General features: G+C 43.9%; 1 protein-coding gene across 1 annotated transcript; it reads left to right on the top strand.

Moving 5' to 3' along the window:
* Positions 1-26,859, top strand: midn (midnolin). Its single transcript, XM_015971608.3, has 8 exons — positions 1-346; positions 2,305-2,533; positions 3,707-3,794; positions 3,887-3,949; positions 13,292-13,852; positions 16,408-16,531; positions 16,758-17,081; positions 23,241-26,859. The coding sequence occupies exons 1-8, from the start codon at positions 271-273 to the stop codon at positions 23,501-23,503; spliced, it is 1,728 nt and encodes a 575-aa protein (XP_015827094.3). The 5' UTR covers positions 1-270; the 3' UTR covers positions 23,504-26,859.
* The last annotated feature ends 944 nt before the right edge of the window (positions 26,860-27,803 follow it).

Raw genomic sequence — 27,803 nt, 5'->3', positions numbered from 1 at the left:
CTCTCCACCCATATCCGAGAGGAGCCTGTTAAAGATGAGTCTCACCTTCCCAGAGACGCTATTATCACCGAGAAACACGCCGGCGTACCCAGAACAGCCGGACGCATTGGGACACACGGCTGCTATTGGTCAGACCTGACCGGCACGCGGGGCGTAAAGTCGCGCGCTGAACAGGCACGAGCCCATTAAAGACCATACCGTGAAGCCGCTGCGGGTTTTCTATTGTTTGGATTAATATACAACTTTTATCGCCACCTGGGTTTACTTTACATGCCAAAACTGGGGGAACAAACTGAAACACAACACTCTACACCGCGAAGCTTGGCAGTTTTCGCTACTTTAATTGGTAAGTGTGCTTTTTTTAAAAACCATTTTTAATTTAATTAGCACGTCGGTGTCAATTAACTATTTTATCAAGGTTTGTTAGTGAAGAATTTCAGCATCAGTCACGGTGGCAAATAGTCAGGACATACTTTAGCTTAATAGTTTATTCCAACTCCTAGAGTTATGAGTTATGTTTGGGAGAATATGTTTTAAGTCTCTTTATTCTATACAGCAATAGCCAAGCCTGGTACTTAAATACATTTATAATTTGTGCCTGAAGCATTAAAAACCAAATTAATCTCTAAATAATCACACAAAGTTAAAATTAATATAAATATCAGAAGAATTAGATTCAACAAACACAGGTTTTGGGAAAGGTCGTTCTCCAGCCACTAGGTGGCGACTAAGTATCTGACTTTATATCACATCTCTGAGGTCTGTAGAGAAGCCAGAACAACGTCCTCTGTGAAGGCAGCAGATGTCTCCATAAAATAAAACTATATATATATATATATATATATATATATTCCTGAGTTGCCACAGTATTCATCTATATGCCTTATTCAAAGCTGCGCTCCACTGCTGCAGATTCGTGTGCAAACGGGCTTTCTCATTCCGGGTTCCCTTTACTGGAACAAGTTATCTGGTACTCTTCTTCCTTAAGGGAATAGTGATGTGTGTTTTGCATATTGCTCGCGATCACGTTCATGGCTTCTGCTTGCTTCGCTTAGGAGGAAGTAGTTTATCTGAATGTATTTACACATCATTTAAAAATAACAATAGACCATGTCTCACGCGGCAAGTTGTGTGGTTTTGGTGCTGGCGTGGAGAAATCCGACCAGTCACGGGATCTAAATCCGGTCTTTAACGTGTGATGCAGCAGGATGTATAGAAGGATGCGTGGTGGTTATTTTAAGGACCGATGCTGCTCTGAGCTTTTGCAACTCAGCAGTCTTATGACGGATGACCCAATTAGTGCAAAGATGACAGAATGTAAATGAAATAAAAACTGGAAAAGCGGAGTGTTCGTAGCCTAATTATTCGACTTGACTAATGAAAAAACAAACAATTCTTATGGTTTTGGTAGGAAAAATAAACTATTATTCACTCTTATGGTAATCCTCTCGTGTCCTGTAAAACCTACGGACATCAGAGCAGGGACCGCTGCTCTAGGCTACTGTAGTGTGGGCTTACACTTTGTTCTGTGCTGTAATTTATTATGAATGGCCTAAACTCGTCTGCCCTCCACGTGAGTGTGAAGCTCGTCCTCCCATTGGATGACGCCAGCGACATCCTGAGCGAGCGCTGCTGTGATTGGCCGAGCTGATCCGGGGGCTGTGGGCGTATTTTATCGATGGTGGAAGTGGAATACTTTGTGACAATGTGCATTGTCGATATTTCACTGGGGCTGCTGTCGGTGTGAGAGCGCAGCAGAGAGCCTCTCACGGCTAACCGAACGAGACTTGCGGCTCCGGACCGTGTGCTCTGTGCAAAAAAAAAAAAAAAAAAAAAAAACTCGTGGTAAATTTACACGGATTTTTTTTGTATTAGACTTTACGCACATTTTTTAAAGGTAACCTCTGCGTAAAGTCGTCTCTTGCGTTTTAAATGTATTATTTTCTTTTTTGCGTTTCTTCTTGATATTTGCCCAACTATGTAGCATTTCGGAAGACTTGCCTACAAGCTGGAAAGCACAACAAAGAAAAAAAGACCAAACAAAGAGACAAGCGAATCTTCGGTTTAGCTGATTACCTGGGCGGATGTTCTCGTGATAATCGACTGAAGAGGAGACGGACTTTGTTTTATTCTGACTTTCCGGGAGGAGGGCGAGAGAAAGGAAGCTTTCTGAATGCTGCTTTTGATTTGCAAAGGGGACAGCAAGGGGCGGTAGTCGAAGCGAAGGACCTGCTTCACCATCCTCCTCACCTTCTCCATTCCCGACTCTGCTCGTCTCGTCCCCGTCCCCTTCCCTGACCACAGGTTATCGAATGGACCAGCATCCCAGCGCCCGGAGCTGCACTAGTCGCGGGGCTTCGTCCTGCGAGGCCGTCCCGACGGAACCCTCCATGAATCTGTACATCCACTCCACCACCGGCACTCGCTTCGAGCTCTCCCTGCCCCTGGAGGAGACCGTGGAGGGACTGAAGAGGAGACTCTCACAAAGACTCAAAGTACCCAAAGAGAGACTCGCTCTGCTGCACAAAGAAACGTAAGCAATCATTCTTCATTCAAAGTAAACCAGCCTGTGTTTGAGCTCAAATTGTTAAGGATTTTTTGAGTTACCCTTTGGCACCCAGGTGATTTGTTTCACGGTTTTTAACAACACTTTAAAAGAAAATATATTTGAACACCGCACAGGTCACTGGAGCACAGATGCAGTCTGCATAATTGACTTGATTAATATCTCTAAAAACACAGATTGAATAGCTTTACTGTATGAAGCAAACACCGTATGCACTGCTGGAAGCACAGGGTTTCTCCTTGCTGTTGCACGAATCTGTTTTCTTGTCTAGTCCGTGTAAATGTGAAGATGGATGTTGTCTATAGATGAATAATGCAAGCGTTTCTTCATGCTATGCTACTAGTGTGAGGCACTGCCTGACCAGTTTCTGCAGCATTTAGGTCTGAAGACCTAGCTGATTGGGAGATGGCTGTTCAACCATTTGTTATTTAAAACTACCTGAAACCCAAAGCTCCTGATCGGGATGAAATATTCAAAAACGAAACTGGAGACTATCAGCATTTTTTTTGGCTGCTCCCACCTCCCAGCCATTATCAACCTATAAATGACATCATCCCCGAATACCCCGTTTTAATCTCCCTAGACCCACTGTGAGCCAGGGATGATGGCCTTTGTTCAGCGGCACAGGGTGAGATTTGGGTCATGCCCGTGGAGCAGGCTGTCTTAAACATCCTTTGCTAGCCCTGTAGGAAGAAAACAGGCCAGATCTGTATTTTGTAGCATGTAGTGATCTGCAAGAGAAAACATTTTTAGAAATGTGCACAGAAATGAGTTTTCATGCAGTGTCAAAATGAACTAAAACTTAAAACAACCTTCATGTCACATATCGTTTCTCTTGTCCTGTGCACGTTTGTTCTAAGTGGAGTTTTTGCTTATGCTCTGTACTTACTTCCACTTAGGCAAGTGGCAGTGGTGCCAAATATCCACTGTGAGCACTTGTCAAGCTCCGCTATACTTGAAATTGAAAAATGACAGCCCAATCAATACTTCTCTTTCGTGAAGCTTTTCACCCACGGCTCTTTTCCAAACTAGTTTTGAAGTCTGCCTGCCCCCCCTCCCAGCTGAAGGTTGTTTGTGTGTCTGAAGAAAGAAGATTCTGTCAGCACAGTCTTAATTATCTCGTTCTGTCTCACTCTGCAGGCGACTAAGTTCAGGCAAACTCCAGGATCTAGGCATCTCTGATGGGAGCAAGTTAACACTTGTACCAACAGTCGAAGCAGGATTAATGGTAAGGCTCATCTTTTTGTTCTTTTCCATCTTTACTTTGGTAACGGTTGCTTTGAAACCTATAAAACTGCTGTTGTTTCATTTGCTCTGCAGTCTCAAGCATCAAGACCCGAACAGTCAGTCATGCAAGCACTCGAGAGTCTAACGGAAACTCAGGTAAAGATTTTGTGCTATTTTGAAATGCCTGATAGTCTTAGCTTTCACCTTTGGTGTATCTTAGGTAAACAAAGTCCTCGTCAGTTTCAGAGCGATGACCATGAGATTCACACGCTGCACATGCATGCATTGATGGTTAACTCTTGATCTTTTGAATGAGACAAGTTGGCTTTCCAGAGCGTTGTTGTTGGGATATAATAAGCATCAACAGCCTCCTGTATCCTAGTAACGTGCGTTATAATCTGCGTTTGTGTGTTCATGCACGACACTGTAGGGAACAAGGCACGACATTGCACAAGAAAGGCTTATTTGCAAACCAAGGAGTGGATCAGCACTTACTTCCACCTTTCTGTTTCTGTCTTTTTATCTACGATCTCTCTCCACGCCTATATTTCACACACTGGCAGATACACATGCACACACACACACACACACATGCACTGTTACGTTTCCAGGAAGTGTGCTGTGGCTGCGTGAAGACTGTGTATACTGTAGTCTAACGCGCTCATAAACAGAGTGCTGGATCATCAGATGACAGCCTTCTCTCAATATTAGCACAGGGTTCCTGGAAGCCTTTGCATGCGCACACAGCCCAGGCTGGGTCTTCACCCTGCACTCACAATGAAACGGTGCTGGAATACGGTATGCATTTGAGTCAGTGTGACATGACTCACCAAAATGATCAATTGTGAGAGCGAAGCAAAAAAAAAAAAAGCTCCACTCTGGCCACAGAGAGAAGAGAGGCGATGAAGCCGATTGTGCCTGGAATTGTGACGTAAAAAGGACGCTGCAGTCACGTCACTCGGTCCAACTTCCTTTTGGGCAAAACTGAGATGTACATAACTGGATCATCCCTTTATTGCTGATAGTCAAACAGTTCAGGGTGGTGAAACAAGCTCTGATGCAAGGTAGTGAAATACTGCGCTTTAGTCCTGTTTTCATATCGAAGAATGTGGGATGCTTGAAGAAGGCAAGTGGGATTCTGTATGGCCCGTATGAAAATTTTCTTGTGGAAATCCTGGCCTTGTTGTGTGTGAACTCAGCATGCGCCTCGTAGCACTGACAGCAGATGACTGCTTGTGTGTAGGTGTGTGTGTGTGTGTGTGTGTACATGTGCGTATCTGTTGCTGTGTGTGTTACTGTGTTCGTGGGCTGGAAGCAAGCCTTGCCCATCATGCGGTACGCCTTTGCTGGGCAGCCAAGAGTGACTGTCATTTTTTTTTTTTTTTTTTACCAGAGACAGATGATAATTCAACCACCGGCCCAGAAGAGCGAATTCTTTGTTCTGCCTTTCCTTTCAAGTGTCTCTGTGGCCACATCACCCTGTTCTTCTTGGATTAATTATGAGTCAATTGTACATTTTCTTTCTCAGAACTGCTGTCTAGCATTACCAAATGCATTACTGCTACGTTCATCCTTGTTTCAGTCGTTGTCCTGCAAAAGAAACAAAGTATAAAGCTCACAGCCGATGAAGAGGTTGAAATAAAGGCGTGAATCTTTTTAGTGTGTTTATATCCAGAGAAATTGATTGTGTTTTATAATTCATGAAGCAAAATGGAATGATATAGATTGCGAGGAGATTACGGATCTGGGTAAGATTAGAAAATTGGAGCACAAAAGCTTTTCCTCATTTCCTTTCCCCCCTCCAACTCAGGGGCTATCAAAAATCAATCAATGCACTTAGCTCCTAAAAGTGTCTAACATGGTAACTGATACGCCCAAATACCCAAAAATAGCCTCGGGGAGAATTGGGTTGTTCTTGGTAGCGGTAGTCATAGATGAAGTGGGTCTAAACCTCCTGGACCCCTAATAAGCACTTACCTCTTCAAATGTCTTTGGTTATGTCAGGTCTCATTTCAAGATTGAGTGTTTTTCCAGGAAGTGTGTGTTCATGGAATACTAGGCTGAGCAGATCTCCTTATGTCTTCTCCTTTGTCTGGATTAAATGTCCCCAGCTACCTCCTTGCTAACAAACCAGCTTTCTCAAACACAGCACCTTTCAGGGCTCTCCCAGGCTTTTGTGTCAAGTTAGAGAGAAAATGCTTTATGGAAATTGAGTACTGGCAATTATTGAAATTGCATTTTCTCCCCCTGTGTCCCCCTGTTCTCTCTCTTGTTTCAGTTTAACAGCTCTCCTAGGGCACAGTAATGTAGATGTGCTGTGGTTCGCAAGTTTGGCTGCGCTGCCTCTGTTTGACCATGATGGCTGGCTTCTTTTAGTGCCTTAATTCCTCGTCTGGCATCTTGCTAGACTTTTTGCATGACATCTAAGCTGTATTAACCCACTGACTCCTGACAGCCTGTCAAAATGCACTTGCATACACTGCTTTCCTCTCATTCTGTCTGCTAAATAAACGCCATGTGTGTACAGCTTATATTTACACACTTGCATCCCAGAATTGAAAGGCTATACTTAAGAGGATTTCTGATACTGATTAGAGAAGGAGAACATCTCTGAACCCAGTAATAATAAAATAAATGTACGCTTATGTGACAGTAAAATCAAATGAAAGCAGTATTTATGATTCCTGGTCAAATGTTTGCAGATGATGACATCATTTCCTCATTTATAGATTTTAGCGGTTGACAAAAAAAAACCAAGAGGATTTTTTTTAGCACATGTGAATATTTGCTCATTGATGCACACTGATGCTAGAATAAAAGCCAACCAGGCGGGCAGGCATCACCCTCACCATCCCCCTATGACCGCCCTTCCCCCTTCAGCCATGTCTTTGTTCCCGTCTTCGTCTGCACCAAACCTGCCCAGCTGACAAACTCTTTAAACCCGCTCTAGAGTGATTGAAGGTCACTCGTTAGCTTTAGCTTTCGCCCATAATCCTCCTCCTTCATCCTCCGTGCATCTATCAGCTTCAGTTAGATTTGAGTACAGCTAGAGTGGTGCTTCCTGGTTGCAAAATCAATGCCCAGCTGGAATGAGGCTCAGCAGGCTGCAGACTGACAAATTTTGCTTTGAACGCTAACACAGATTGCTGTAGGAGGAAGCTGTGTGTTGCCATCCCATACGTCCCAGTGGAATACGTGGTTACATATCTGCTCTACTTGCTCCCACTGACAAGCACCCCTTGTCCTTACACTCCCCTCCCCCTTTTTCCTCATCCTCCTCACACGAGCAACAACAGGCCTGGATGAGGCCCAGCTTTGCCATTGTGTCTAAGCAGGAGTCACCCCTGAGTCACCCTTACCTCATTTCCTGTTTTCTGCATCCCCCCAGGAGGGGGGGAGGGCACATTGGCCTTGACAGGTGGACCAGAGAAGAAAATCAGACCTTTCTTGCTATATTTTTGTGGTAAATGTCACTTAAACTTGAAAAATACTAAAACAAGATTAGGTTTAGAGCAATATTCTTTGTGAAAAGGATAGCTGGTCACTGTGTACTTGTGCATCTCTGGGTCTAAGGCCATGACTGTGTGAAACAACTCGATGCAAATGGTCAATATGTTTCCTTTCTCAGTCCTGCTGCCTGTGCACCCCCTTATCTAGATGCTAGTTAATCAGTGGTATTGGTGCTACAGTAAATCATTGGAGAGTACTTTTATTGAGGATTTTGGAGTGCAAATGATTGAAAAATGACTGAGTTAGTCAAGCGGTCAATGTGGGAAGATCCTCCCCTTTTATAGCATTCTGCTCTCTGTGTTCTTGCCATCATAGGAATAAAAGCTCTTTATACCCAGCTTAAGAGATGGAGTCTTTGCTCTTCAGAATGCTAATTTGCCTTCTTTGTTGCATCAATGAAAGCTACAGAAATTAATTTGTTTCTGAATGTCTAAATCAAATTGTGTACGACAGAAAAGACAAAGCTGATCTAAAGGCCTATTCAGTCTCCGCTCATGTAAATCCTGGTTTTGAAAATTGCATTAATAAGCTGATCATGCAGTATTTTTTTGCACCTGTGTAATCCCTTTTGTGATGCTTAAAACACACAGTTGGCGGGAGATGCTGGAACGGGTTTAGGGATTCAAGGTGTGTTGTGGGGCAATCAAGAGAGAGGGGTGGATTTTGCAGGCAATTTCATTGTCCTGTTGTGTAAACGCATCTGGTCGCGAGGGCTTATGTGGGTGTGCACGTGCCAACATCCATTTTTAATGTCCGTATCTTTGTGTGTTCCCTCGCCGATCGGCCCGGGGAGCCTTATTTGTGTATGTTTGAGTCGTGACTGTCATTGTTTTTCCATGTCCACGTCTCTGTGGCAAAGAGCTTTTGTGATTCGAGTAGCACACATCGTGACTAGTGGGGCTACTGTGTGGGAGGATGGAGGCCAGGAATATCGGACCTGATAGCCACTACCAATATCTAATGGTGTCAAGTTAGTATTATCCTACAGATGAAACAGAGGAGTCGGAATCAAAAGGCTTGTTGAAGAAATGGTTAGGAAAAGGGAAGATGCCTGAAGAGTAAATGTGTTCATCACACATTCATCCCACAGCTTTTACTCGTCCATCCACATTGCTCCCATTTCTCAATCCACTCAATTGTGAGAAGACAAACATGCTTCCTTGGTGCAAAAGTTGTTGTGAAATAGTTTTCCATCACCGTGTGATCCTAGTGAATCTGCATTCATAAGCTGGTTTTTAGAAGCATTCAGAATGAGATCTCTGTCCTTGCTTGCACAACTTGAGCTGATGTTATACACGCATGAGCACTCAGGACTGACGGACTTGAATGTGAATCTCTTTAGAATAGCAGGCCAGTTGTTGGTCTTGTTTCAGTGAGGGGAGGACCATTTCCAGGAACCTGATCATCCTGAACTTTTGTCAAGCAGATCTCTCTTTTTATTCTGCTGATCAAATTTTGTGATGGCCAGCTGGCTCTCATGCCTGTCTGTTCCTTATCAGGCCATATTACAGACACCTATCTGTCCAATAGGCCCTTTGAGGACCCCTTCGTACCCCATGCTTTTAGGATTTGGGGCCAGGTGAAATTAATTGATTTTCTTTTTCCTCTTGTCTCTCTTGAGAGTCTCTTATTGCATTTTAGCTTGTGTGTGTCTGCGCAGAGACCATCTATAGTGTCCTGGTGTGATCAAACATCTAGGTCGAGTTGCAGGTTAATAAGCAGCTTTTTGATGTGCACCTTTCACCTAGCTATTGGACAGGTGAGCCGCTTCACTGGAACAAAAATATGGCTTCAGGAGATGGCTTTCTTCTCTCGTGGCTTACCCTCCCTCCACCCTTCTCCATCCCGCCTTCCAATCCTCTATCCTCTTTTGTCCAACACAAAGCTGCTCAGTTGTTCATGAATGTCAGCTCAGTGCTGCCAGCACACTCTATCCCCCTCCCCCTCCCCTCCGTCAAATCCTCCTTCAGCCTCTCAGCCACTCTCTTCCTCCCCTACTTCTTATCTCTCTCCCGTACTTCGCTTAGTGTGCAAAGGAAGAACGACTGCAAATGAGTTCCTTGAACCACAGGGACCCCAATAAATAAAACTGTCAGCCAGAGACGTCGAAATGAGGGGAGGAGGAGGGGGAGGCGAAGCCAGAGGCACACTCTAGCTGAATATTTCATCACCCACCAACACCACCTTCCCTCTGACACCCTACCCCCAATGCCCGCATCCTCCACCCCCCTTTCACCATCCTTGTTCCTTCATGCCATCCTCCCCCTCTGCTCTGCTCTTCATGTCTCCTCCCCCAGCTGCCCCCTTATCATATTCTCATTACTGCATAGCAACCAAAAGACTCCTAAACAAAATAGCACCTCCTGGACACCGAGGCCTATAGGACAAAGCTTTTCATGGCTCTAGGGTCAAAAAGATGGCAGCAACATCTCTTTTTATATATTTATTTTTATTTTCCAGCATCATGACACAATTTTAAGGTGTATGCTAGAATAAACTTGTCAAGCATGTTTCTATCTCAAAGCATCCACCTGCTTTTTCTCCAAGAAGGAACCGTCTCTTGTCTTTGCTTCTGCTTTAGAAAGAGAACAACGATGGGCTGGTTTCTCTCCGTCTCTCTTAACACAACAGCAGTGGGGCCCTCTGCTTTTCCTGTCTCGTGGGTCTCATAACAATCTAATACAACCATAGGTTTAGCAAAAAAAAGAAGAAGTGGGAGGGGGGGACCTAAAGACACGCAAGGAAGCTCTATTTTGTTTGCCTGTGGTGTTCCAGAAAGCTGTATCTGGTGTTTGTCCTGACATCAATGGTGGCCAGCTACATTAGCTGGCTTGGCTGCTCTGTTGAGAGCAGACAGGCATGTTTGGACTGGAGCTGAGCTGCTAGCCGAGACCCTTGGGAATCATTTGCAAGCCAGCTCTCAAGCACCAGAGAATCCCCCTCCCTCCCTCCCTCCCTCCCTATCTTACACACACACATACACACACACACACACAGACATAGACATACTCTCCGACGCAATTCCTCCCCTTGTTTCTCTTATATTCTCTGTCCATCTGGAAAAGGCTTGTTGTTACATGATCACTTGCCAATCTAGCCTCTGGCAGGCAGGCTGCACTGTATCATCCTCCGCCTCCTTCCTTCTCTTAGGAGACGGGAACTTTTTCAGGTGTTCCACTCCACAGCTCTCAGCCGCACAAGCTGTTGACTTTCCATTTCCTTGTATTTTTATTTTCTGCTGTTTTAGTTTTGTCAAGGAAACGGCACATTTGCAGCGCAGGATTTCTACACCTAAAGATTTAATGTAGCATTCCTTCTTTCTTAAATGAAAGCTAACCTCTACATACAGTCGTGGCCAGTCAAATGGCTTTAGAGTTACATTTTTTTTTCTCAGCTAATGATGTGTGTGGTTATGTGGGTTTGTGGCCTTTCAATTTCTTGCCTGAAGTTGAGGTTGTGGTGGGTGGTGCATGCATCAACGGAGACCCCTTATGAGTCGCATGCAATGTTACACACATTTTTAGCTCGTGTGCATGTGAAAATTAACACTGCTTGTGTGAGCAACTTCTAAATTGACTTTGTGAGTCAACAGCTGAGCGTTTTGGAGTGACAAAACTCGTCTGGAGGAGGAAAAAGAAAAAGGAGAAAAAAAACAAGGTGCTAGGAAGAAAGGCTGCCTTCCTCACGGGCTAATTTGAAGCCTGCCATGTGGTGTTGCGCTCAGTAGGAGTACATGAATTTCATCTTGGTGGTTTGGAATAATCCACACTAGTCATTATAAGTGTAATCAAGCCTCCTCTTTGTTTCTCCTGCTGTCACTCACTGTCATCTATTTTCTCTCACTTTCTTTTGCCTGTGCTTGCAAATACACCAAAAGAGAAATGGAGGGAAGAAAAGCAAAGTCCCTGTTTAGACTTGGTGTAAAATGACATCTGAGATTATCTTTGTGGAAAGAGACTATTCTCAGTGCAGTTTTTGGATAAAAAAAAACAAGTTTGCACGACCAACACGATGTAGATGTGTCCAGAGGTCAATTTGGTCCTTCCCACTTTCTGTAGGGCTGAATACAGCAAAGTAGATGCATATTTCCCTCTGCAGATGAAATCTAATTTATGTTGAGAAATTAAATGGATCTTGATGCTTACTTGGGTCAAATTGGTGCCAAATATAAAATAACCCTTCTCAACTGGACTTTTATTATGTTTATGGAGAGTCAGAGATCTACATTTACAGATGGATACTCACTCCTACCCAGCCCTTCCCCTATCCCCAGATACAAACACCAGGTTTGTTGTCTCCCTCGGGGTCTCTGTGCACATGTAAGGCTTGGCAAACTGTTGGTTCATTCTCTTGACAGCTGTCAGTCATTGGCACAGTCATTGCTGCCTCCTACTATTCTCCTTTTCTCTCTCTCTCTCTCCTTCCCCCCACCGACCTTCAGATTCTGCCTGTCCCTTGGGTCTCATGCATATACACACTCGCACACCTTCTCTATCAGGCAATCTTTTGCATACGGAGTTTCCTTGACCCATCTCGCACTGCACCCTGCCCTGTCCTCCTCATTTCATACCGTAACCCACACCTGCAGTTTTACTGCCTTGCCACAACGAGGTAATCTTGGTGGGTGTGGACTGTTTAAACAATTCGTCAGTGTGTTTCTGTTTCTCCCTTCAGCCTTCTTTATGCTAATTTTGTTCTGCCTTGATTATTTACATTTTAATTTAAAGCCATTGGAACATCTCGCCTTGTCGTCCTTTCACCTGCCTGTCCTCCCTTTCCATCTTTTTTTTTCACGTCTTGTCAATACCATGTCCAAAGGTCACCCTGGCAACAGAGACGGCGGTCGATGAAGAAATAAGCAGAAAGAAAACAGAAGTTATAGAAGATGGGGACAGGCAATTTTTAAGGATTGGTCAAGATCTTTAGTGAGACACTCATGAAATGCGAGGAAGAAGTGTTTATACCAAACTCGCCCGTTGTACTTTTGTCTTTGTATTTGCTGTTTTGATTCGGTCATATTTTGGCCTTAGATGCAGCCTTCATGTAGATTATTCATTTTATGTGCCTCACCCTCCAGTGACGGCTAAAAGCACACAGGCAGTTGGTTCTGTCAGAATCTTTTTTTTTTATATAGAATGGAAGCATTAGTTTGCATTTGCTGCTACTAGTTTCTCTCGTTTGCATTCATTTGAAAACCAAATTCAACGGCATCATTACTACTAGGTTCTTGGGACGAAAAGGAACATTTTTGGCCTTCAAACGACTCTTACGCAAAACTACAAATAACACAAGACTATCGGCAAGCGGCAACGTGCAGCCGCAGGAGATGGACAAAAGAATGTTTGTTGTTTAGCGTGAATATCCTAGCCAAGGCGTGACAACTAGGCTGTGTGTGTGTGTGTGTGTGTCCAATCTGGCCACGAGTGGGTAGGCAAAGTTTTCCACACTTAGTTCTTGTTAGCCATTGCCAAAGGCCCAAAAATGGGCAGCCCTTCCAGATCCGTTGCAGATTCACAGACAATTAGCTATTCTGTGTTGGAGAGGCGGGTGGGGTGCATTTCCTGAACGTGGGACTGATTTTTCAGGCTACGAGCCAGACAGAAGGGTGGCCTTTGTCTCTGAGCTGAATGACACTGCTGAGTAAGAGCGGACCCAGAGGCGGTTGGATGCAAGCAAAGAGTAGTCTCTATTTGTGTTTCCCAATAGGTCTCTTTATCCACAGGCAAATAGTTCACTGTTTCAGAATATTAAATGGCTGCGTAATGGTCTAATGTGGCATGTCTGCTCAAAGCACTGTTGTGTTCAACTTAACTACCATTTAAATGAAGGAAGGCAGTATCCCTGGGGAGGCTTAAACCTTTGGGGGATTTTGGTGCAACAATGCAAACCTTTTAAGTCGGCGTTCGTGACCTGACAAAAGTCAACACATGCCTTTTGACAAAAGAACATTTGTGAAGTTACTCCAACGTCTTCTCTTTATCTGTGTAGGTCAGTGACTTCCTGTCCGGCCGGTCTCCCCTCACCCTGGCGCTGCGAGTAGGTGATCACATGATGTTCGTCCAGCTCCAGTTAGCGGCACAGCAGTCTGGTGGTCCCCAGCTCCAGCACAGGCATCTCATCACCCGGGGCAACACGGAGGCCACTGCAGGACAGCCCACAGGGCAGCCCCGTGTCCCCCACACTCACCCGCACTCCCACCACCACCACTCCCACCATCCACACAATCATCCCAGCCCCCACTTGTCACAGCCTCTCCCTGCTCCTTCTTCCCCCTCCTCCCCAGGCTCCTCTTCCTTCCCTTTGCCCTCTACGCACCACCAACCGGTCCCTCCCATGTACCACCAGTTGCCCTCCACTGCTCATTGTAGCCCCCCTACTCCTCCGCCCCACTCTCCGCGCCCCTCCCACATCCCTGGAGGTCTTTTCCGTTCCCCTCATCATCACCATCATCATCACCAACACCACCACCACTACCACCAGCCCTCGTCAGGCCAGCCCAGCCACGACATCGGCCAGGCCAGCCCTGTAGCTCCGGTCCTTTGTCCTGAGGTAAGAATTATAAACATCTTTGCATTTGTGAGGAGACAAACTCCTAGTGTCTACAGCAGCATCTCATATAATTTGTATTTAGGTTTTATCAGTCTAGACCCCAGTTTTAAGTCCGCTTCTCTTACGTTCACACTTACAGTCAGGTCCATAAATATTGGGACATCGACACAATGCTAACATTTTTGGCTCTATACACCACCACAATGGATATCAAATGAAACAAGATGTGCTTTAACTGCAGACTGTCAGCTTTTATTTGAGGGTATTTACTTCCAAATCAGGTGAACAGTGTAGGAATTACAACATTTTGCATATGTGCCTCCCACTTGTTAAGGGACCAAAAGTAATGGGACAGAATAAGAACCATAAATCAAAGTTGTACATTTCAATACTTGGTTGCAAATCCTTTGCAGTCAATTACAGCCTGAAGTCTGGAACACACAGACATCACCAGATGTTGGGTTTCATCCCTGGTGATGCTCTGCCAGGCCTCTACTGCAACAGTCTTCAGTCCCTGCTTGTTCCTGGGGCATTTTCCCTTCAGTTCTGTCTTCAGCAAGTGAAATGCATGCTCAGTCGGATTCAGGTCAGGTGATTGACTTGGCCATTGCAAAACAGTCCACTTGTTTCCCTTCAAAAACTCTTTGGTTGCTTTTGCAGTATGCTTTGGGTAATTGTCCATCTGCACTGTGAAGCGCGTCCAATGAGTTCTGAGGCATTTGGCTGAATATGAGCAGATAATGTTGCCCGAAACACTTCAGAATTCATCGTGCTGCTTTTGTCAGCAGTCACATCATCAATAAATTCAAGAGAACCGGTTCCACTGGCAGCCATACATGCCCACGCCATGACACTTCCAGCACCATGCTTCACTGATGAGGTGGTATGCTTAGGATCATGAGCAGGTCCTTTCCATCTCCATACTCTTCTCTTCCCATAACTCTGGTACAAGTTGATCTTGGTCTCATCTGTCCATAGGATGTTGTTCCAGAACCGTGAAGGCTTTTTTTAGATGTTGTTTGGCAAACTCTAATCTGGCCTTCCTGTTTTTGGGGCTCACCAATGGTTTACATCTTGTGGTGAACCCTCTGTTCACACTGGTGGAGTCTTCTCTTGATTGTTGACTTTGACACAGATGCACCTACATCCTGGAGAGTGTTCTTGATCTGGCCAACTGTTGTGAAGGGTGTTTTCTTCACCAGGGAAAGGATTCTTCAGTCATCCACCACAGTTGTTTTCCGTGGTCTTCCGGGTCTTTTGGTGTTGCTGGGCTCACCCGTGCATTCCTTCTTTTTGAGAATGTTCCAAACTGTAGTTTTGGCCACGCCTAATGTTTTTGCCATCTCTCTGATAGGTTTCTTTTGTTTTTTTCAGCCTGATGATGGCTTGCTTCACTGATAGTGACAGCTCTTTGGATCTCATCTTGACAGTTGACAGCAACAGATTCCAAACGCAAATAGCACACTTGAAATGAACTCTGGACCTTTTATCTGCTCATTGTAATTGGGATAATGAGGGAATAACACACACCTGGCCATGGAACAGCTGATAAGCCAATTGTCCCATTACTTTTGGTCCCTTAACAAGTGGGAGGCACATATGCAAATTGTTGTGATTCCTACACCGTTCACCATTGATTTGGATGTAAATACCCTCAAATGAAAGCTGACAGTCTGCAGTTAAAGCACATCTTGTTCATTTCATTTGATATCCATTGTGGTGGTGTATAGAGCCAAAAATGTTAGCATTGTGTCGATGTCCCAATATTTATGGACCTGACTGTATGTAAAGAACTGAGGTCATCATGGGTTGTTAGTCCCATCGTGAATGAATAATGAAAAGATGAGCTATGAGTGTCTGGCTTGTTTGGCATGCTCACAACTAAATAATTCCCTCTTATAATAATTAGATTAATGGAGCGAGATCCTGTGGTTTAGTCAGGTTTGCACCAGAGTGGGCTAGTACATTGTCACACCTTTCTTTGGTCCATCATTTGTCATAAGATTATTAATTTTTCTATGCGTTAATTTAAGTTTCCACTTATGTGGGTTACTTGTCACTTTCTCCCAGTGAAAATTACCCAAATGTCAGTGAACTCTGTGGGAGATGAGGTTCACAGGAAGGAAAGCAAAGAGAAGGCCATTTAGGAGAAAAAGGAAATGGCTATTTCTCATCAGGCTACTGCACGCATGAGACACACAAACACTAAGATGTTTGCTGGGTTTTGCTTTCACTCTCAGATGCCTGTTAACTAATCTTAGTTAAGCCAAGGCGGAGTCACAGAAGGTCCATAGATTTGTCCAGACACAGTTTAAAGCGCTCTTATTTCTGCTGCATGTTATGGTAGAAAAGTCAGGTTTCCTGTTTTCTCTGGTTTCTCTCTGCTGTTGGCTTCAGGTTATTCCAACTACTGTAAATGCTGAATGCAGTCGCGTGTTCCAGAGCACATAAGGCATGCACATGTGCATATTTATGCCTTTATATATGCAAGAGTGAATTATTTTCTTCAGAAGTCTTTCCTAAATTTCCCCTCGTATCTTTATTTTTCTCTTCAGGCCAACTGCAGCCCCACGAGCTCCAACAGTGGAACCACTTCCTCACCACGAACAAGAAAACCTGGTGCCATCATTGAGAGCTTTGTCAACCATGCTCCCGGAGTCTTCTCAGGGACTTTTTCAGGTGAGAAGACACCGACCCGTTAACATTTATTGCTCACTGAAGCAATAATCAAATGAACTTCCAGCGGATAGCATTACAACTTGCAATCTTCATAAAGTGATTTGAAATATTGAACAACTGTTTCTGTGCGGATTTTAGAAATTTTTGTGTTTGACATAAAAATGTTTTTCCAGTCTAAAAATACATAAATTCTAATATTTTTTACATTTTCTGTGTCCTCTCTCAGGCACTTTGCACCCCAACTGCCAGGATAGCAATGGGCGTCCAAGACGTGACATTGGTACCATCCTTCAGATCCTCAACGACCTCCTGAGCGCTACACGCCACTACCAAGGCATGCCCCCCTCCCTCACCCAGCTCCGCTACCAGGCCCAGTGTGGTTCACCTTCATCCCCTTCGCCCTCACCACCCCCTTCACCTCCAGTTGCTGGTATGACAGACCTCTCTGCCAAAGCTACCTCTGTGCCTGCTGGCAGCTCTAGCAGCCCTCCTCCATCTCTTCATCCACTGGTGCAGTGCCAGAGCCAGATCCGTATGTGCAAACCCCCTGGTGAGTGAGTCTACTCCACAAACACCTTCTTTTCAAGCAAGCATGTCAAGAACACAGAGATAAACCCCATGTACATTAAGTCCTTGTCCCTCGAAGCTCTAATACTCTCATGAAGCAGATGTTCCTGCAGTCACCACTGCCTTGGTGCTGTTAAATGACAAACCTTACCATTTTGCAAAGTGCTGCTCCTGTTTTACAACCTACTGAAAAATCCATTGGTCTTTTTCATAGTGCATCATGGGTAGCTCAGTTCTGTTGGGATGGTTCTACATCAATTTCTTCAACTGCTTATTTTCATCTCTAAAATGCTTACAAAGCAAGAACAGTATAATCAGACTAAAGAACAAAAGTAGTCATGCTCATGGCTCTCTTGTGGTTTTGATGTAATGAAAGGATGAATAGAACTATAGAAGGGGGTCTCCTTAGTATGCAATGCAAGCTTTTCAAGACCTGTTCAGTCAGGCTTCCCTCGCCAGTTAGCGAAGTTGACTTTGTTTGAGTGTCAGTGAGAAAGGTTTACCTCTTCAAGCCTGGGTGGGGCTATGTTTAGATTAGGCTTGGGGTTATTTAACCTGCATCTTAAAGAAGAGCTGCAGCTGGGACCGTGTGGGCTGGACAAACCTCAACATACCCATGCTAGAGGGCTGGGCTGGGCTGGTGTTCAGATGATACCACTTTGGCGACAGGGCTTGGGTGTTTTAAGATGTTCTTTCCTTGTGGTGACATGGGACAGATGTCCAGAACTGATAACATTCAGTCAATGCTGGAATGTCAAACTGGCTGTAGTGAGGAAAAATGAAAATGTTCTTTCCTGGCTTATTACATTCACTTGAAGTCGAATAGTCTCATGCATTTACCAGAATTGTCTTTTTATTAGAGCTCATAAATACAGTTCTTAATGTTTAATGTTGTTCCAAACATAGCTGAACACCAACTCACTGGGACTGTCCACTATTCCAGGGCTTCACCCTGACTGCCCCCAGAAGTACTCAGTGAACAGTTGGAATAACACATTTATTTTCCTAGCTCAGGGAAGACCATTGCTTCACTACCCCCACCTTCAAATGCAACCCGCCCTTCCCCTCCTCTCCTACACTTCCCATCCTTCCTCACCCCCCCACCCCCACCCCCAACCTCGTTGTCCAAAAACAGCCCTGTCTGTAAAATCCATCCCTCTCCTCCTCCTAATCACCCCCTTTTCTTGCCACGTCTGCGTTGTGCATCAATACATTGTCTGTGTCCATTTGGTCTTTAAATAGTTTTATTCCAAAATGCAGCTCTGAAGTGGCTTTGTGGACTTGAGCGGTGAGAGGAGGAGGCGATGGAAGATGGGGGACGTTAAAACCACAACACTAAGCCTCCATTCATCCTATGGGTGGTTGCATCCTGTCCATCAGTCCACTTTATAAACCAGGGGTTAAAGGGTGACCGAATAGCTCATCGACTGCTATTTACTCAGTTTACTGCCTTAACATTCTGCTTGTGATGTACATCTGCACACAGTGATGTTTAATGGGTAACCTGCCCAACTAAGAATCGTAAAGCTGAGCAAGACGGGGAATGGACGTATCCTGTTCCACATGGAAGCTGATGACTAAGCGCTCTCCAGAAGTCTTTTATCTGTCAGCACTGGTTGGAGGACTTTCTGGACTGGACACCCTATCTTAACTCGGCTTCACAGAAACCTGCTTTCATTCAGCCGCTGGGGGGAAAAAAAAGTACCTCTCACCTGCCTGGAAATGTGAGCACAGCCAAACTCGGGTTAAGGCAGCCACTTGAAAATGTCATATAGCTTGGCTGTCTCTTGAGATCCTTTACCCTTTTCAGCGCAAGTTCATGTTTGAGGTGGAGAAGACAAGTGTAAATAAAAAGCTGGAATGGACACATGCACACTTGCTTAACCACAAGGCTTGAACTGCTAGCTTGGTTTCCTCATTTGACTGAATAATATAGCTGAATTGAGGGGATTTGTCAAACCTGGACTAGTGTTTGAATTTGAGTTGAAAGGCTGAGTATGATGGACTTCCTCACCACCAGCCCTGCAGTTGTCTGGCTGCCTCGACCCCTGCCAAAGCTAACTCATTGTGTGGACACTGGGCACAGGGGCTATAGGGCACCACGCTGAATCGTTGTGCAGCCAAAAGAAGAGGCATCTGTTGGATTATATGGCTGCCTTTCCTCCTGACTCTTGCCACAGCTGCTTTAGTTCAAAACAGGCAAAAAAGAAGGGTAAAAGCTTCCTCTCAAAGCTTCTCAAGAACATCTTGTCTTCCTCATCCTGTAACTAGCTTTCATTTGTGTTTGTCAGATCACGTTGGCTTCACCAAGGCTAAGACCGGGTAAGCCAAGGAAAGAGATCTGAGATTGGGAAAGATATCCTTTGCCCTTAACCTTATAGAGTCCTGTACTTAAACCCTCACCTGTTTGTTTGAGGCATGGCACACCACCCACAAGCAGACTTGGCTTGTTTTTCATCACAAACCAATATTTGCTGGGATGCACATGGACTGCACACCCTAGCAAAACGGTGTGACCACAGAGCTATCTAGAAAAGCCAGCCAAGCACATCGGGTGCCCTTTCATTGTCAGCAAGGAGGAAAAAAAGGAGGAGGAGAGGGAATGCAAATGAAGTCTAAAAGTCATTGAAGATCTTGTGTCCCTGCAGGGATGTCAGTGCCCTTTCACTGGCTGTCAAAATGTTAGCCCTGCTTTGATTGGTTGCTGTGGCCTCTCAGTGGAGAGCGTACTTTCTTTGATTCCAAGTTTGTGGACAAGTAGCTTGTTTATTTTCAGATGGGTGTGATTTTGTTTGGTTTATGGTTGAATGCACTGAGCCATACTCCTGAGATGTTGATGTAATGGACCCTAAAGACTTATTGTTCAAAGAAATATGTGTTATTGTCTGTTGTTTTGGGTTCAAATTGCCAGTTTAGAAACAAGTAAAGCATGCTCTATTTTTTACATTTTGATAAAAGACCGGCTTCGGCTGAGCAATCGGTAATATGAAAAGGAACTAAAGATGGCTTTGCTGCAGTATGATTCTCCTTCTCTTTTTTGCCTCTGGCCACCCCTCCCACTCCCCCCCCCCCCCCCCCCCCTGGTTCTCTGAATGCTGAACAAACACAATGTTCTCTCCGGAAGATCCCAAGACTTATCAAGACAAACAAACAACAGCAATAAGACAACTGCAAATGAAGGCCAATCTTTATACAATCAATAGACGGAGAAGCTCCTTTAATCTCCTTCTGTGTCCTGCATGCTGCAGCTCTCCTCCCCTTTTCTCTCCCTCCATCCTCTGTCTCTACTCCTTCATCCTCCCACTCCTCCCACTCTCTCCTCCCATCCATTCCCCCTCTCTCCTCCACCCACCCCTCATGTGCTCCTTATCTCAGTCCTTTCCATGTTGCTGGGCTGGGCTCAAAGACAGGGAAAACTGACTGACGCATCGATTATTCATAGATCACCCCTTCTCTGGCTGCTTGTTTTCCCCTGAGTTTCTTTGCAGTGTCTAATATTTTTTACAAGGTCTGCTTCAAAGGCTTTTAAGAGAAGAGTTTAGGTGGCAAAGCTGTGCACTGGTTTGGAGCTTTGGTGTGGTTCGTTCTGCCCTTGACCCATCTCATATTGATATCTTTTCTTGTCTGTTTCTAAGAGAATAAATGTTGTTGCTTCATTTGTCTTTATTGTCACACACAGCTCAATACCAATATAGGGTCTGTCTCTTCCTCCCATTTATTTTCAGTCTCTTAGTCACCCCTCTCTGGGTTCTCCAAGGTTATTATGTTAATGTCAGACCTTTGTCTGTGTAGTTGGACTGAGCCAGTCAGTGTGCATGTGTTATGTGAATAGCTTGTTCTTCTTATCCAGCACTAATAATAGCCCTACTGTCATAAACATAGTCTGGAGATCCCTGTGGCCAGCTGTGTCCGGCCCAGCCGCCCAGGGCTCCGGTAGTGACGCTGATGAATGGCTACACACACTCATGGACATAAACACACACCAGTTTGGTGTAGCTCCAAGCACATTCCCAGAACTCTTGCCAAGCCGAAGGCCAAGACCTCCTGCTGCACCGCTGCACTGCCCCTTTATGTATGCGAGTGTGTTCTTGTAGATTGCTGAGATGAGAGTAGATGTTCCACTTTGGAAATCCAGATCAGAACTAAGAACCACCCCCAGTGGAATAAAGAGAGACACTGCAAAGACCAATCATTCCAGAGAAACAGATTTTGTTCCTAGGCACACGTTGGCATTCTGCCATTTCATTGTGTATGGCCGTATTTCGACAAAGGCGAGGGGCGGTTAGCTTTTGGATGGTCTAAGGGGGGTTGAGGAGGAAAAAGGAGGACCGGAGTAGGAACATAGCCTTGTGGCATTAGTGTCGCATGGTGCCAAGGCGCTGAAATGCAGGGTTCTTCTTGTGTATCCTCCTTGTTCTCTAGAGATGACACAGGACTGAACATTTTAGTAGGAAGTGGAAAACTACAGTGATTTTATGTGGAAGATTGTAGTGGAGGGATCTCTTTTATAGCCTTGTGGCACTTTTTACATCCATTTTGTTTTCATAAAAGCAGAATTTGAGCTACTTTGCTGCAGTTTACTCTAGTTTGCAGTACCAGACACTGGTGAATATTTATAGCTGGAGAAAAGGTTTGGCACTGGTCGACTCGATAAGAAAATGAGAGAGGTAAACGAAGCCCACACAGAATCTGGAATTCATTCCGATAGAGGGGAAGGTTGGAGGAGGCCATTATCGATTTTGCAAGCCGACACCTACTGGTGATCCTTTACCCACCACCTTTTTTCTCTGCCCCTCCCCCCAGCCCCCCACTCCTCCTTCCTCGGGGGGAAGAATTCCTTAAACCATATTGCCATACCCCTCCTCTCAGCCCCTCTTTCCCCTTCTTTGCACAGACCAACCTTGCTGTCTCTGGTGAGACGAGGGTGGGGCGAGATCTGCAAGAGGGAGGGCTAGATGAGGGGGACTTCTCTGCGTGCGTGAGGGGTGAAAAGGGTGTAATGCTAAAGGAGGGGGTGCAATCAATGGGCTGAGAGTTGGAAGCTCGAGAAGAAAAGAAAGAAATGGAAGAAAAAAACAATTTTAGCCCGTCTCTCTCTCTCATCGCTTACAATTTCCATTCGCTTGCATTTTCTATTGAAAGCCAATAGCGTTGTCCTGGGCTCGAGATGGATGGCTGCACTGGAGCTAAGGTTTAATCAATAGGTCTTTTTAATTTGCCATCGATCCACGTTAAAAGCTACTGCGCCTATTGGTTGTGTGTGTGTGTGTGTGTGTGTGTGCGCACGCGTGCGTGTGTGTGTGTGCGCACGCGTGCGTGTGTGCGTGTCGTTTGAGCACATGCTTGCATACGGCTGTGTATGTAACCCTTCACACTGTATGTGTTTTTGTGTGGTAGTTGGATGCGGATTTGCGTGTCTGTGTGGGTTCTGGTATGCAGCAGAGGAAGAGATGGCCACTGTGCTTCGGTTTATTGACGTTCTAACCCATTATTTAATTATTTAATTCCCAGACAGATACTAATGGAGCTGGCTAATAGATTGTGGTTGTTTTTTCTTCCTTCCAAGCCTCTGAATATATGTATAAATGGAATTAGGCTCGACTGGACCAGTGTTGGAGAGCATTCGCAGTGCAATGTAAGACCACTCCCGGGAGACTTGACTCTCCTATAGGCACATCAACAGCTAGAAATGCACTTAGGCGCACACCCAGTCACTACGGCATCGTGCTTAATTGCTTTTGCAGATATCATGGGCAGCTATGAGAATGCGCCAGCTCTTTCATGTGGGTTTTATTTATTTCATCTTTTTGGCCCTGCTTTTGGTTTTCAAGGATATTCTGGTCTGAAGAGGTCTCCCTACTTGGTAATAAGGGGTGAAGTGGCACTGAAATGCTATTAATGAAGCTCAGTGGGGGAGGTTAACCACTAGACTCCATTGTCTGCTTCAGTACATGTTGTTTTATCTGTTGGTCAAAAGGAAATGATCCCAGTACGTCTAAGCTTCATCCTTAATTCTGCAAGGTTTTGACGACAGCTTGCTTCTTAATGCCCACACACACTTATGAACATCTTGTACATTGTTTTATTGTGAATAAATGATATTTACCATTTTCGGTAAATGCATTTTTCCGCTCTCTTCCAGGTGACCGCATACGTCAGACTGAAAACCGAGCAACTCGCTGCAAGGTGGAACGCCTGCAGCTGTTGATGCAGCAGAAGCGCCTGCGCAGGAAGGCCAGGCGGGACCAACGCGCTCCTTATCAGTGGCTGCCCAACCGCAAGGCCGGGCGCAGCAACAGTAACAGCAGCCTGTCCAGCGAGGGTTCTCTGGATCTGGACTTTGACGATTCAGTGTGGAAGCCCGACGTGAAGGCCGACTTGAAGTCCGAGTTTGTCATGGCTTGAATCACATGCTTTATTTCCCTATACGTCAAGATTGAGAGATGCACAGAGCATTTCTTGGGAATTATTTGGAGATATATTACAGAGGGAGTGTATTGGCAGGAGGCGAGATTGAACTGCATAAAGGAAATCAAAGTTGTCCTCGTGACTGTTATCTGTCGCATGAATAAAAGCTCCTCCCTGCAGACCTTAATCCTTCTCTGTCCTTCACGGATGACATTGTGGGAAGCAGAAACAATAACAAAGAACTGTGGTGTGATGCTTGGGTTTGGACAGGCAACAACTGGGCTTCACCAGTGTACAAGACTTGTGTTTGGGGTGCTGCGATATCAGTGATCATACCTGGACTTCAGCATAGCAGAATTAAGTGGGTGGTGGTGGCTGTTTTCAGTTTTGTTTTTGTTTTTCAGCATTTTTTTTAAGTGCACTCTGGGCTAAAATGAAGAGATCCACACTGGACTTTATGAACGGGACAAGAGCATCAGAAACTGTGGACTATTCCAATGGGCATTCTTATTATTCTCCAAACTAACCAATCAGAGTCCGGTTTGTTTCCTGTAACAGGGTGGTTAAACTTTTTTTCTCTTTTTCCACTTTTAAGCATATTGTATTTTATAAAAACAAAACGATATGTAGCATTGTTCACAAAGCATTCAGGTTTTCATATAACAGTTCAAAGTAGTTGTTTATTTGCACATGATCTTGATTTTAAACAGCTAGTCAAAATGTGCAAGGAGGAGGAGGCGGGGCCTGAAATGGAATAAAGGTAAAAGGAGTATTGACGTAGTGATACCAACCTCAATGACGTAGGGTATTGATAGGAATGACTAATAAACAAGATGAATAAATATTAAGAGAAAGTGCTTTAGAGGATTTTAAAATCTTTAAAATATATTATAGAAAACTCTATTTTTGTTTCTCTTCCTATCTGCTGTTTTGTAAAAACAGCAGCCCTCTGTGACTTTAGTCAAGTTGTTGACTGCCAGCAAACATGTGCATCCGTTCCACGATTCCATTAGCTCCTTTGTGAATTACTTTATGCTGCCACAACAAATAAAACAGACTGTTGTCATCCATCTCGGCTGATGCCGCACACGCTTGAATGGTCTGTTGAGGGATTTGGACTTTATGTACATAAATGTGACAGTTGGCAAATGTTTATGAGGGTGTGTGTATGCTTGGCACTAATTTTAAGATAATCTTAAACTCTTCTGTGGTTTCTGTCTCCGAAATAACTCCATATTATCACACCATGGAAATCAGCTGCAGTTTAAAGTGTAGATTACACAATGGCATCGTTAAAAAACAAGAAAAGCTAAATGAAAATTGTAGTTTTTGGCCCTTTAGATGTACTCGTTCTCATGACTGTGATGGTAAAGAAGGAGAAGCAGTGGCATCCTTTTCTAGTGCCTGCACCAATACATCCATTGACATATCAGGTTAGACCTGTTTACGGTTTTGCTGCTACACACGGGAGTTTCAAATGAGGATAACAAAATGACATGAATAGATAAAGCAAGTGGAGGGGACGGGCGACTTTTCTTTGCATGCAGAAGTGTGAAATCACACAGATTTTTTAAATAAAATTTTCTATTAAAGAAAAAAATGAAACTGGTGCTTTGGTAATGAAGGTTAACAACATGCATGAATTTGTGACGGAAAAAAAACAATGCTGCTTTATTGTTGGTTAGGTTTTTGTAACTTAAGATTTGATGTTAAACCGTGTCCTGCTAAAGTAGAACAACGCAAAACCAAAACCGACGAAGTGAAGCATAAATCTGTGTTGTTGCTCAGCACCGAACATTCCTGTTGTGTGACATGAAGATGGTGAGCAAAGACTCCCTTTGTCACTCCCTGAATGCTGTTATTTTTAACCCCCGGTGTTCCACGAGGACCCAGACAGCCGACCAACTGTTTAGCCTATCCTCCTCCTCCTCCTCCCCCCAGCCTGAAAGCTGACAGAGGCTCATGTGGACGAAACCCTGCAGGGACTCGACCAGTGGATTTAAACCCGAGTGAAGCATCTAGTCGGTCTCTTTACTCTGTCTGACAGACCACCTTACCACGATTGCACTCCCAGAAATTGCAGTGAGAGATTACCTTTTTTTGGTAAACCTCATCTTTTTTTTTTTCTTCTTTTTTTTTTAAGTGGCCTTACCTTTCACTAAAAAAATGAGACACTTGGGGACAATGGGGATGGGAATATTTTTTTTCCTGTTATTTTTTATTTTTTTGTGCATATCGTTGTTGGATTTGTCGTCACAGCGCCGTGTTTTTGTCACTGAGGACACTGGGCATATTTCGTTTAGTGCTTTTAGCTTGTGGAGTCTCTATTATGTCAAGGCTTCTGTGCCTTAAAAAATGCCCTTGCAGTGTCGGTGTCAGATTCAGTCCAGTTTCTGTCGGTTGATATACATGATTAGTATTCACAACCATGGCAGTCATAGATTTTTACGGGTAAAGCTTGTTTTGAGGGTCAAATAATTTGATTCTCAAATATGACCTTTGTCCCGTTTCTCCATTGTGTTGCCACGCTTGTTGGTCTGTCATCTGAACCTCATGTCCCCTGTTAACAGCAAGATGCAAAGAGCTACAAAAACGAGGAAGATTTTGCCACAGTACTTAAATGGTAAAGACAAAGTTCTCTGAGGACTTCAGACTACATGCACTTCCTGTTTCCATGAATGCAACAAAGTTAAAGGACAACTGAACGCCCCTCCCAAATTTTATTTATTTCCTTTTGTATATGTATGAACTATACTCTGTGTGTGCCTCACTTCTGTGTGAAACTCAAAAAGGAGAAACAAAACAAAAAAAGATGACTAAAGCATTACAGAGAGGATAAATAACAGTATGTTGGTGAAATTCTGATCACATCATTTAAGTTGCCTGTTCTTTCTTGTAGCCAACTATTGAAAATAACAGGTTTCAAGAATACAATTTACAATGTTCTAGCTCTAGACCGGTGTAGCACATGTGTGACTGTATTAATTTATGAAACCAAAATGGTAACTGTGAATTATGTATTTCTTTGTGCTTTATTTTTTGTTGTTTGTTTTATTTTTTATTTTTTATTTTGGAAAAAAAAAAGTTCAGGGGAGAATGTTGCAGCTGCAGCTTTATGCTTGTGTCTGAAAAAAAAAACGTTTTATTTTTGTTTGTTTTTTGGTGGAAAATAATGGAAACAGGAAAAACAACTGTTTCCAAAAAATAAAAATGGAAAAAGTTGGAAAAAAATAGGAAAAAAGAAAAAATATATGAATATATTTTTTTTCTTAAGCAATACATTTCAGTGTGACTTGTGATAGAACATTTTCTTTTTTTAGGTAATAAATAAATAAAACAAAATGAGTACATGACTGTGTCTCCATGTGTTATTATTTGACAACATTGAAACATGTTTAGTCCATTTTCACATTCACCGAAAGGCTAAAGTTAGGTGTGTGTGTGTGTGTGTGTTTAAAGGTTGCCTGTTTGAAAATTGCCTGTCGAACCACTGGGAGAATCCTATTTAAATCCATTTAAAGTAGGTTTACAGCTAATTAACATTTTGAGTCGATCCAATTCAAAATTACCACCACATGTAATCAACATTAGCAAACTGAAATTGACTTGATTCATTTTAAAGAAATTGATCTAAAATGTGATGTAATATTAGTTATCCATTTGTGTTTTTATTGACTAACTGATGTTGCAAGATCCTGCACAATTGTGTGAATTTGCCCCGAACATATACAACTGTATTTTTTCTCACCCTTATGATTATTTAATGAAGCAATGCAATATAAAGAGTGACAAAGCTTTCAACCATGCTGATGAATGTGGTATCACGTTATGTCAGCAGATAATTTCATTAATTAAACTCACAGTAGCGACACGACCATCCGGACTTGTAGGTCAGCTCTTCCCCTTAATGTACTGCATTTTATTCACATAGATAATGTGTTTCTTTGTAAAATGAGGCACGTGTGTACTGTGTATAGTGACAGATGGGTTGTTTGTCTTTTGATCCAGAAATAAATGGGATAAAACTTAGAAGAAGGAAAGGCAGTCACGTGACATATATGCTGCAAGAAAGTTTGCCTTTGCGTTATGGAAGCTTCTGCTCATTGTTTTGAGTAGCTATAGTGATCATATGTTGGAAAAACAGTTTCCTCTGTATTAAAATGGTTTCTGAGCATTCCCCCCCCCCCCCCCTGTCTGGCTTTTCATCCTCGTTTTGCACATCCCGTCTGTCCTTCGCCTGTAAAAATCTTGATTAGAACACTTAGTCAGCGTTTCATGGCAGAAATCGTGGGTGATC

The sequence above is a fragment of the Nothobranchius furzeri genome, chromosome 8 (assembly GCF_043380555.1).
Source record: "Nothobranchius furzeri strain GRZ-AD chromosome 8, NfurGRZ-RIMD1, whole genome shotgun sequence".
In the NCBI taxonomy this organism is placed as follows: domain Eukaryota; kingdom Metazoa; phylum Chordata; class Actinopteri; order Cyprinodontiformes; family Nothobranchiidae; genus Nothobranchius; species Nothobranchius furzeri.
The sequence above is the reverse complement of the archived record's forward strand: the minus strand, read 5'-3'. Positions and strand labels throughout refer to the sequence as shown.